General features: G+C 45.4%; 1 protein-coding gene across 4 annotated transcripts in view; it reads right to left on the reverse strand.

The window, feature by feature from the left end:
• The window catches only part of SPG7 (SPG7 matrix AAA peptidase subunit, paraplegin), a 58,676-nt gene extending 46,109 nt beyond the window's left edge, over window positions 1–12,567 (reverse strand). For all 4 annotated transcript variants that reach the window (XR_005660529.1, XM_039913444.1, XM_029075117.2 and 1 more), the window contains exons 1-2: window positions 12,419–12,567; window positions 1,891–1,993 (exon numbers count right to left, since the gene is read on the reverse strand). Coding sequence is in view for 3 of the 4 variants with exons in the window: in XM_039913444.1 (XP_039769378.1) it covers window positions 1,891–1,993; window positions 12,419–12,541 (226 nt within the window). In the remaining variant the exon portion in view is untranslated. The remainder of the gene's footprint in view (window positions 1–1,890; window positions 1,994–12,418) is intronic.

Here is a 12,567-nt window from a genome sequence, read left to right on the forward strand (position 1 = left end):
TGACGATGGGTCAGAAAGGTTCCACAAGAGGAGTGGCCAGGTTTCACTGTGCTGGAAGTAAAATGGACAAAAGCCTCCACTAGATGAGGCCTCCCTAATGATGCCGCCCGGCCATCAGGCGACCATTCTGCTTTCTGCTCGCTGACCTCTGCCGCTCTACGTCCCCTCCCCTCTCGGACCATTCCCTCCCTTTTCCTTGCTATGTTGTGGCTTTTAAAAATTCTCTCCCCATTCCCCAGGGATTTCCACGATCCTCTCCTTTCCCCTACCATCGGGAGCCCCCAGAGCCAGGGCCACAAAGCAGGTTAATGCTGTTAAATCAAAACTGACGCACTGTAAACCTCCATCGGGGAATAAATTTAGAAACTGTATAAATACTGTTCTCCGTACGTCGAAAGGTCCTATGTCGAGGGCTGCCTGTATATAAAAACTATTAGAAGCCCACCGTACAAAGTATGATGCTTCTGATGGTCTGGGCTAGCATCAGTGAACCCTCCTCACAAAAGTCTTCCTCTGTACACGGGCTCGGCAAAACATTCACGGAAATACCGACTCAAAACGGCAACCTGGTCTGTAACTTCCTTTAAAGGGACACTAAGAAAATCTACAAATTAACCTACTTTGTTTTACAACTTCTTATCATTTACTAAAAAGCTTACTTTGGAGTTTTGAAGGCATACTCTCTTGCTTTCTAAAACAGTTTCAAGCAAGAATACATTAAAGAGAAAAAAAACTCAATGCAGATGTGCAAATCACTGACTTAAACAAACTGGCATGTATACCCTCTCTCCATCTTTACATATGGGCACCAGGCTGCTTGACACGAACTGAGTTCTGCATTTTTCCATTCTCTTTTCTGGTTCCCCACTGTAAATACAATTGGATGGACGTAGAAGGAAGTGAAATTATACAAATACAACACTGAAGTCCTTCAATAGGGGTCCATAGCAGTCAACTGGGGATTCAGTGTATATACCTATGGAAGAAGTTAAATATTTTGTAATTTACTTTCCATTTTGATGCTGTATTTAAAATATTCACTGCTACTTTCCAAAAGAGCAAAATTTTTTTCTATAATGCACAGTTGGAGTAACAGAAATAGAGAGTCATTTGTTTTGCAAGTGAGCCAATGCCCTCTTTTTTTTTTTTTTTTTTTACTGTCAACTGGAATTTTAAACAGAAACATGCAACTCAATACATTTTCCTATCCAAGGAGAAGGGACGGTTCAAATTGCAATTACATGGCTTTTTCATTCACTCAATCGTATTTACTGAGCGCTTACTGTGGGTAAAGCACTCTACTAAGCGTCTGGGAGAGGACTTTTCCCTGTTTTATAGTCTTATTCTAGCACTTTCCAAAGGTTTGTTATTGTGGGTTTAACTAGGAACTATAATGAGCAGACGCCAAAGCCCATCCTAGTAGGAGAGAAGCAGCGTGGCCTAGTGGATAGAGGACAGGCCTGAGAGTCGGAGGACCTGGGTTCTAAACTCAGCTCCATCGCTCATCTGCTGTGTGTCCTTGGGCCGGTCACCTAACTTCTCAGTGCCTCAGTTTCCTCATCTGTAAAATGGGAATTCAATACCTGTTCTCCCTCCTACTTAGAACCGTGAGCCCCGTGGGACCTGATTATTTCGGATCTACCCCAGATCTCAGCACAGTGCTTGGCACACAGTAAGGGGTTAACAAATACCACAATTATTATCTTAGTAAATCAACTGAGTACTTGAGCCAAGTACTTAAAATGATTTAAGCTTTTCATCCAACTCCCAAGCGGCAATTTTTTTTTTTTTTGGTATCTTGACTTTGGGTATGCTATGAAAGGCAGAGCCACATTTATCAGATAAGGAAAATAATTCTGTCGATTAAACTATCTTATCAAAAACACCTACCTAAGAGTTTCCACAGCCTGACTGGATTTCTAATTAAATGTTGTTGAAGTAACAATCCAGTGATTCCTCGAAAGGTAGGGGATAGGGTTCTCGACAGTAATTTCTGAAAGAAAAAACACCAGGAGCTCAAAACTTAGCAGTGTATCACGGAAACATTGATTACTTCTTTAGAGCTAGGCCTACACAACTATTCTAATTACAAACTGAAATACTTATTTGCATGTTCTTAAAGTCTGTATTACCCTGGAAGATTCTGAATGTCAACTTTTTTGCGGAAAGCTGAGAACACGGTTACAGTAGATGCTTATCCTCATTTGTCCCTCACAAGCACGAAAGAATTGACTGAAGATTTAAAGATGGCGGAAATGTGGGGAAAAGGGGTCAAAGCTGATGGAATTTACGATTGTAAAGAATGGAGGAAAACCAAGACAATAAAGTGCATTTCAGGAAAATAAACTTTTACAAAAAAAGTCTAAAGCCAATAGGTCAGGACAATTGGCTCTTTAAGAAAACAATCCTCCAGACAGAAAGAAATACAATCTCTATAAAGAAAAAGAAAAGAAAGCAAGGAACCAAGTCTGACTGAACCGAGAGTTTTACAAAGAACTGGGGAAAAAAAAAATCACAAAGGGGAAACTAAAGCTAGATTGGCTTAGTAGATGAGCATGGTCTGGGAGTCAAAAGGACCTGGGTTCTAATCCCTGCTCTACCACATGTCTGCTGTGTGACCTTGGGAAAGCCACGTAACTGCTCTGTGCCTCAGTTTCCTCATCTGTAAAATGGGGATTAAGACTTGTGATCCCCATGTGGGCCAGGGACTGTGTCCAATCTGATCAGCTTGTATCTACCCCAGTGCTTTGAACAGTACTCGACACAACAGATGCTTCACAAATACCCTCATTATTATTATATTATAAGGAATAAAAAGAATGAATGTACAAACTCCAAAGCAAAAAAGAGATGCGATTTAGCATTATTCCCAACTCCTCCCTCTGTCCCCAAATCCCGTTGATTCACCCTCCACTCAAACTGCCCCCATGTTGGTCAAAGCACGTCACATCCCGCCTCCACTTTTGCATCCGTCTACTCACTGACCTCCTTGCTTCCAGTTACGTCAGACTTCACTCTGCCACCTAGATCATGTTTTAAAGCCTTGCTCTGCACATACCTCCCCACTCCTCGAAAACTTCCAACGGCCACCCACCCCGCTCCACATCAAAACAGAACCTCCTGACCAGACCACTAAGCTTCAGGACACCTCATCAGCTCTTTCTCCTTTTCCTAGCCTTGCTCTTCTCCCGCTAGAGCCCGGCCCGCGCATGTCATTCCTGTCAAGCCTACCTGGACCCCATTCTGGTTTTTCCCACTGCTGATCTCTTGCTCATACCCTCCTCTTGGCCTGGAATTCTCTTTCCCTAAAGCTAGGCACTATGTTCACCCTTTCTCAGTCATCATTAGTAGTGGCTTTTTTTAAATCATTACTTACGCTCATCTTTAAAGCCCTTCTGAAATCACAACTCCTCCGGGTACATCTTCCCTTATTAACTTAATATCTCAAATCTACATCTCTTCAAACTGCCATTTCAGCACTTCTGCATTACCCTAGAACTAGGGGTCTCACAACCCCCACTGCACCAATATACATGTCTTTAAACTCTAATGCTACCTTCTACATATAATTTAGTTTATTGCCTGTCTCCCTTCTAGACTGTAAGCTTTCTGGGCGGATCGTATTCGCTCATTCTATTGTACCCTCTCGAGCGCGTAAGAAAATGCCCTACACAGTAAGCACTCAATAAATAAGATATGGCGGCATAAACAATATATCAGTCCAAACTCTTTGTTAAATCATCACTCGATAATAATAATAATGAGAATTATTATAATGGGAATTGGGTGAGTATTATATGATAAATATATAAGGTTTTCAGCTCAAACTTAGTTCCTATCCCCAGATCGGCTCACAGTCCATGAAGGAGAACAGGGAACATGAATCTGTTTCTACAAGAAACTGAAGTACGGAGAGGTTAAGTTCACACAGCAGGCCAGTGTCAGAGTTCGGGCTAGAATGTCCAAATTCTCACTCGCAGGTTTATTAAGGGTTAAATACAGTTGCTGCTTTTTTAAGTGGGATTTATGTCAGAAAAATAAATCCTGACAGAAAACCATTGCCTTCCATTCTTGCAGTGGAAATCACATGGCAGCCCTGAGAATGGGCTCGTTGCGGGCAGGGAATGTGTCTGTTTATTACTGTACTGAATTCTCTCAAACAGTACAGTGCTTTGCACCCAGTAAGCGCTCAATAAATATGACAGTGAATGAATGAAAGGTCCTTTTCCTGTCGTTGTAGTGGCCTCAAGCCCCACCAAATGCCCAGCCTCAAGAGTAGTACATTCATCTAAGGTTTGTCAGCAGTGACTGCACTTGATCTCATCATCTCTCTCCATCTCTAGTCACTGTACAATCTTACCTTCCCCAAATCTTGAAATCCCTCTATCAGACCACGATTTCCTCACCTGTCTTCTCTTCCACACACATCCCTTCCGTGCAAATGTATCCGTTGTCCCCACAGAGACTTCCAATCTTTTAGCCTGCCCCAATTTCCTCAAATCATGCTCCATTTCGTCTCCGTACCCCAACTATCTTGCCTAGGCGCAAAACTGATGCCCTCAACATCACCCTCTCTACGGAACTCAACTCACTCACTCACTCACCTATCCCTTTGCTGATCTCATATCACTAACCACGGCCCTGGATCACCCACCCCCACAGTCTACTTCCTTCGCTCCTGTACATTAGCTGCTGAGCGCTGCTGGAGGAAATCCAGATATCAGGCCAACTTTGCCCGTGTCAAAGTCATCCTCATCTGCGTTAACTCTGCCCTCTCTGCCAGGGAACATTATCTCTCCATCCTTATTGACCCCCATGCCCGTTGACTCGCTGTTTCTTTCAGACACGTAACTCCCTCCTCAAACCCAATCTCACCACCCTTCCCGCTCCTTGTCCCTAATGATCTGGCCGTGATAAAACTGAAACCGTCAGGCAGATGCTCCCTAAAATCTCCTCTGCTCCTCTCTAGTCCTTCCATCTACCCCGTTCTTCAATTCTCCCATCTTCCCCCGCATTATCTAAAACGGAGACCTCCTCCCTCCTCTCAAAATCTGCCCCCTCCATCTGTGCCTCCGATCCCATACTTTCACACCTTATTAAGACACTTACCCCTTCCCTTCTCTGTCACCCTCATCTGTTCACTCTCCAACAGTTTCTTTCCTGCTGCTCTCAAACATGCTCATGTATTCCCTAGCCTAAAAAACCCTCCCTTGACCTCAGATTTCTCTCCAGCTCCACCTCCCTCCAAGCTCCTTGAGCGAGTCGTCGACACCTGCTGCCTCCACTTCCATTCCTCCAATTTCCTCCTTGACCCTCTCCACTGTAGCTTCTGCCCTCTTCAATCCATGGAAACTGCCCTCTCTAAAGTCTAGGGAAGCAATGTGGCTCAGTGGAAAGAGCACAGGCTTCGGAGTCAGAGGTCACGAGTTCGACTCCCGGCTCTGCCACTTGGCAGCTGTGTCACTGCGGGCAAGTCACTTAACTTCTCTGTGCCTCAGTTACCTCATCTGGAAAATGGGGATTAACTGTGAGCCTCACGTGGGACAACCTGATTACCCTGTATATACCCCAGCACTTAGAACGGTGCTCTGCACATAGTAAGCGCTTAACAAATACCAACATTATTATTATTAAAGTCACCGATGGCCTTCTTGCCAAACCAAAAGCTTCGACTCCATCCTAAACCTCCTTGACCTCTCAGCCGTCTTTCACACTGTGGAGCACCCCTTTTTTCTGGAAATACTACCTAACCTTGGCTTCAGTGACTCCATCTTCTCCCGGTTCTCCTCCAATCTCTCTGGCCACTCACTCTCATGGACTCCTCTGCCTCCCAACCCCTAACTATGGGAGTGCCTCAAGGTTCAGGACTGGGTCCCCGGCTATTCTCCATCTACACCCACTCCCTTGGAGAACTGATTTGCTCCATGGCTTCAACTACCATCTCTATGTGGAGGATTCACAAATCTCTATCTCCTGCCCTGATCGCTCTCCTCCCCTGTAGTCTCATATTTCCTCCTGCCTCGAAGGCATCTCCATTTGGCTGACACCTCATACTTAACCTGTCCAAAACAGAACTTTTCATCTTCCCACCCAAACCCTGTCTTTCCTCTTGACTTTCCCATCGCTGTTGGCAGCACCACCATCCTCCTTGTCTCACAATCCTGTAACCTTGGCATTATGCTTTTTAAAAATAGAATTTGTTAAGTGCTTGCTATATGCCAGGCACTGAACTAAATGCCGGGGTACATACAAGATAACTGGGTTGGCCACCATCTCCATCCCACGTAAAGCTCACAGTATTAGTCCCCATTTTATAGGTGAGGTAACTGAGGCACAGAAGTTAAATGACTTGTCCAAGGTCACCCGGCAGACAAGTGGTGGAGCCAGAATTAGAACCCAGGTCCTCTGACTCCCGGGCCCGTGCTCTTCGATTAAACCATGCTCCTTCTCAATCCTTGACTCATCTGTCTCATTCAACCCACATATTCAATCTGTCACCAAATCCTGTTGGTTCTACCTTCACAACATTGCTAAACTCTGTCTTTTCCTCTCCATTCAAATTACCTCGTTAATCCAAGCCCTCATCCTCTCCTGCCTTGACTACTGTATCAGTCTCCTTGCTGACCTCCCTGCTTCCTGTGTCTCCTCTCTCCAAGCCACGTTCCCTGGGCTGCCCGGATCATTTTTCTCAAAAAAAGTTCTGTCCACTTTTCCCCACTTCTCAAGAACCTCCAGTGGTTGCCTATCCACCTCTGCATCAAACAGAAGTTCCTCACCACTGCCTTTAAAGCACTCAATCACCTTGCCCACTCCTCACTTTACCTTGCTGATTTCCTACATCCCAGCGAGTTCACTTTGCTCTTCTCACACCAACCTACTCGCCGTACCTCGATCTTGTCTGTCTGACTGCCAATCCCTCACACGTTTTGCCTCTGGCTGGGAACCGTCCCCACCTTCAAATCCGACAGGCATCACTCTCTCCACATTCAAAGCCTTACTAAAATCACATCTCTTCCAAAAAATCTTCCTCAACTAAACACTCATTTCCGCTACTCCTTCTCCCTCCCTCGTGTACTTGGATTTGTGCCCTTGATTCATCCCAACCTCAGCTCCATAGCACTTCCGTACATAGCCATAATTTATTTTAATGTCTCTCTCTCCAGATTGTAAGCTTCTTGTGGGGAGGGAACTTGTGTATGAACTCCGATATATTGTACTTTCCCAAGCACTTGGTATGGTACAATGTTCTGCACACAGTAAGCGCTCAGCTACAGTTGACTGAGTGCTGGGTAAATCTATCAACACAGTCAAATGGTGCTGTGCTCAATTTATATCCACTGCTTCTCCTATTCCATTAGAGGGTCTTTGAAGACAGGAATAATCAGTCGTATTTATTGAGCACCCACTTTATGCAGAGCACTGTACTAAGCAGCTGGGAGACTGCAGTATAATAGAGTTGGGAGACACATTTCCTGCCCTCAGCGAACTTACAGTCTAGACGGAGAGACAGACATTAATATAAATACATTTATGGATATGTACAAAGGTGCTGTGGGGAGGAATGACAAAATAGGGAGCAGATCCAAGTGTCTTTCACGTTCTTTAAATACGTTCCCTAACTCCACAAACAGTCCTCTTCATATAGTAGGCACTGAAATACGGCTGACATTGATATTGCACTGTTTAAATAAATTTCTCTTTCAGAAAGTTGATCGGTATCCAGTAGTATAGTGTCAGTCCCAGATGAAGAAAAGTAAATGATCATTAAATTAGCGAAGGTCACCACATTAAGAGGCATGGCTAAGATTCTGTGGAACTAAACTTCAAAGGGGCCTTTAAGGAATGGTCAGAAATGAACAAAATAAACTTTAATAACTACATCAAAATTACCACCATCAATATTTGAGTGTCTACTTTGTGCAAAACCCTGTATTAGACACTGAAGGGATTACAAAACTCAAATAAAACAAGGTCTCAATCTGTGAGTTTACAGTGCTATAAGAAAAACAAAAATAAATGATCACAATGCTGGAGAGGCTATGGTTGACCGTGTGACAAGAATAACCAAAACAGTTCAAGAACAAAGCAAAGAGACTATATTGCAAGTGAGATATACAGATGACGGGGGGGGGAAAAAAGATCTAGGAATCCTGATGGGCCACAGACAAATTAAGCATGAACTACCTAAGAATGACTTAAAAAAAATAACATGATAATGAAATGAATGAGAAGCAGCATGGCTTAGAGGGTAGAGCCTGGGGCCTGGGAATCAAAAGGACCTGGGTCTAATCCCAGGTCCATCACTTGTCTGCTGTGTGACCTTGGGCAAGTCACTTCACTTCTCTGTGCCTCAGTTACCTCATCTGTAAAATGGGGGGTGAAAACTGTGAGTCCCACCTGGGACAGGGGCTGTGTTGAACCCGAGTATCTTGTATGTCCCCCAGCGCTTAGGAGAGAAGCATGGTGACCTGGTGGCTGGAGCCCGGGCCTGGACTCTTCCCCCTTCTAGACTGTGAGCCGGTTGTTGGGTAGGGATTGTGTCTGTTGCCGAATTGTACTTCCCAAGCGCTTACTACAGTGCTCTGCACACAGTAAGCGCTCCGTAAATATGACTGAATTAATGAGTGGGAAGGTCGTAGATTCTAATCCCGGCTCCATCACGTCTGCTGCGTGACCTTGGGCAAGTCACTGTGCTCCTCCGTGCCTCATCTGTAAAATGGGGACAGACTGCGAGCCCCACGTGGGGTAATCTGATCAACTTATATAATAATGATGGCATTTGCTAAGCGCTTACTCTGTGCCAAGCACTGTTCTAAGCGCGGGCGCGAGGGGGGATACAAGGTGATGAGGTTGTCCCACGTGGCGCTCACCGTCTTCATCCCCATTTGGCAGATGAGGTCACCGAGGCCCAGAGAAGTGAAATGACTTGCCCAAGTCACACAGCTGTCAAGCACACAGCAGAGAGGCCGCGCAGCTCAGTGGAAAGAGCCCGGGCTGGGGACTCAGAGGTCATGGGTTCAAATCCGGATCTGCCACTTGTCTGCTGTGTGACTTTGGGCACGTCACTTCACTTCTCTGTGTCTCGGTTACCTCATCTGTAAAATGGGGATGAAGACTGTGAGCCCTACGTGGGACAACCTGACCACCTTGCATCTACCACAGCGGTTAGAACAGTGCTTGGCACATAATGAGCGCTTAACAAACACCAACACTATTATTATTACAGTGCTCTGCACACAGTAGCGCTCAACAAATATGACAGATTGATATATACCTGCCTCGGTTCGCTCATCTGTAAAATGGGCATTAAGACTGTGAGTGGGGCAACATTCATTCAATAGTATTCACTGAGCGCTTACTAGGTGCAAAGCACTGCTCTAAGCGCTGGGGAGGATACAAGGCGATCAGGTTGCTCCACCTCATCACCTTGCATCCTCCCCAGCGCTTAGAACAGTGCTGGGCACATAGTAAGCGCTTAACAAGTGTCATCATTATTATTATTAAGCAGTGGCGCTGGGATTAGAAGCAGTAGCGTGTCTCAGTGGAAAGAGCCCGGGCTTGGGAGTCGGAGGTCATGGGTTCGAATCCCAACTCTGCCACTTGTGAGCTGTGTGACTGTGGGCAAGTCACTTCACTGGGCCTCAGTGACCTCATCTGTCAAATGGGGATTAAGACTGTGAGCCTCACGTGGGACAACCTGATTACACTTCTTATATCTACCATGGGTTTAGAAGAGTGCTTGGCACATAGTAAGCACTTAAATGCCATCATCATCATTATTAAGCGGCGGAGGTGGGATTAGAACCCATGACCTCTGACTCCCATGGCCGGGCTCTTTCTACTGAGCCCCGCTGCTTATATCTACTTAGTGCTTAGGACGGTGCTTGGCACATAGTAAGCGCTTAACGAATGCCATCATTATTATTATTCTTATTAAGCAGCGGAGGCCGAATTAGAACCCATGACTTCTGACTCCCAAGGCCGGGCTCTTTCCACTGAGCCCCGCTGCTTATATCTACCCAGCGCTTAGAATAGTGCTTGGCACATAGTAAGCGCTTAACATATGCCATCATTATTATTATTATTATTAAGAGGCGGAGGCGGGATTCGAACCCATGACCTCTGACTCCCAAGGCCGGGCTCTTTCCACTGAGCCACGCTGCTTATATCTACCCAGCGCTTAGAACAGTGCTTGGCACGTAGTAAGCGCTTAAAAAATGCCATCATTATGCGTGGCTCTGTGGAAAGAGCCTGGGCTTGGGAGTCAGAGGTCATGGGTTCGAATCCCAGCTCTGCCACTTGTCAGCTGTGTGACTGTGGCCAAGTCACTTCACTTCTCTGGGCCTCAGTTTCCTCATCTGTAAAATGGGGATGAAGACTGTGAGCCTCACGTGGGACACCCCATTACCTTGTATCTTCCCCAGTGCTTAGAACAGTGCACTGCACATGGTAAGCGCTTAACAAATACCAACATTATTATTATTACTATTATGCGGCAGAGGCTGAATTAGAACCCATGACCTCTGACTCCCAAGGCCGGGCTCTTTCCACTGAGCCCCACTGCTTATAGCTGCCCAGCGCTTAGAACAGTGCTTGGCACATAGTAAGCGCTTAACAAATGCCATCATTATGCGTGGCTCTGTGGAAAGAGCCCAGGCTTGGGAGTCAGAGGTCATGGGTTTGAATCCCAGCTCTGCCAATTGTCAGCTGTGTGACTGTGGGCGAGTCACTTCACTTCTCTGGGCCTCAGTTCCCTCATCTGTAAAATGGGGATGAAGACTGTGAGCCTCACGTGGGACAACCTGTTACCCCTGTATCTCCCCAGCGCTTAGAACAGTGCTTGGCACATAGTAAACGCTTAACAAATACGAACATTATTATTATTATTAAACCTGATTCCCCTGTATCTCCCCCAGCGCTTGGAACAGTGCTCTGCACATAGTGGGCGCTTAACAAATTCCAACATTTTTATTATTAAACTTGATTCCCCTGTATTTCCCCCAGCGCTTAAAACAGTGCTCTGCACATAGTGGGCGCTTAACAAATTCCAACCTCATTATTATTATTATTATATTAAACTTGATTCCCCTGTATCTGCCCCAGCGCTTAGAACAGTGCTCTGCACATAGTGGACGCTTAACAAATTCCATTATTATTATTATTATTAAACTTGATTCCCCTGTATCTGCCCCAGCGCTTAGAACAGTGCTCTGCACATAGTGGACACTTAACAAATTCCAACATTATTATTATTATTATTAAACTTGATTCCCCTGTATCTGCCCCAGCGCTTAGAACAGTGCTCTGCACATAGTGGACGCTTAACAAATTCCAACATTATTATTATTATTATTAAACTTGATTCCCCTGTATCTGCCCCAGCGCTTAGAACAGTGCTCTGCACATAGTGGGCGCTTAACAAATTCCAACCTCATTATTATTATTATTATTATATTAAACTTGATTCCCCTGTATCTGCCCCAGCGCTTAGAACAGTGCTCTGCACATAGTGGGCGCTTAACAAATTCCATTATTATTATTATTATTATTATTATTAAACTTGATTCCCCTGTATCTGCCCCAGCGCTTAGAACAGTGCTCTGCACATAGTGGGCGCTTAACAAATTCCATTATTATTATTATTATTATTATTATTAAACTTGATTCCCCTGTATCTGCCCCAGCGCTTAGAACAGTGCTCTGCACATAGTGGACACTTAACAAATTCCAACATTATTATTATTATTATTAAACTTGATTCCCCTGTATCTGCCCCAGCGCTTAGAACAGTGCTCTGCACATAGTGGACGCTTAACAAATTCCAACATTATTATTATTATTAAGCTTGATTCCCCTGTATCTGCCCCAGCGCTTAGAACAGTGCTCTGCACATAGTGGACGCTTAACAAATTCCAACCTCATTATTATTATTATTAAACTTGATTCCCCTGTATCTGCCCCAGCGCTTAGAACAGTGCTCTGCACACAGTGGACGCTTAACAAATTCCAACATTATTATTATTATTATTAAACTTGATTCCCCTGTATCTGCCCCAGCGCTTAGAACAGTGCTCTGCACATAGTGGACGCTTAACAAATTCCATTATTATTATTATTATTATTAATAAACTTGATTCCCCTGTATTTCCCCCAGCGCTTAGAACAGTGCTCTGCACATAGTGAGCGCTTCACAAATACCAACATTATTATTATTATTATTATTATTAAGCGGCGGAGGCCGCAGTCGAACCCATGACCTCTGCCTCCCGAGGCCGGGCTCTTCCCACGGAGCCCCGCTGCTTATCTCTACCCAGCGCTTAGGACAGTGCTTGGCACCTAGTAAAGCGCTTAAGACACACCATTACTATTATTATTACGATGAGGAGGAGAAGGACCGGTCCCGGGGGTCGTTAGTTACCTGCAGGACTCGTCCGCCGGCCCGGTGAGGGTCCCGGGACAGGCCGCGGGCGCAGGGCGGCGCCCACCTTCGCCTCAGGCCTCGGCAGAGCGTGTAGCGCAGCAGCAGCAGCGCGGCCGCCATGATGGCGCGCCCAGCCCGACGGCCGG

The sequence above is a fragment of the Ornithorhynchus anatinus genome, chromosome 11, assembly GCF_004115215.2.
Source record: "Ornithorhynchus anatinus isolate Pmale09 chromosome 11, mOrnAna1.pri.v4, whole genome shotgun sequence".
Taxonomy (NCBI): domain Eukaryota; kingdom Metazoa; phylum Chordata; class Mammalia; order Monotremata; family Ornithorhynchidae; genus Ornithorhynchus; species Ornithorhynchus anatinus.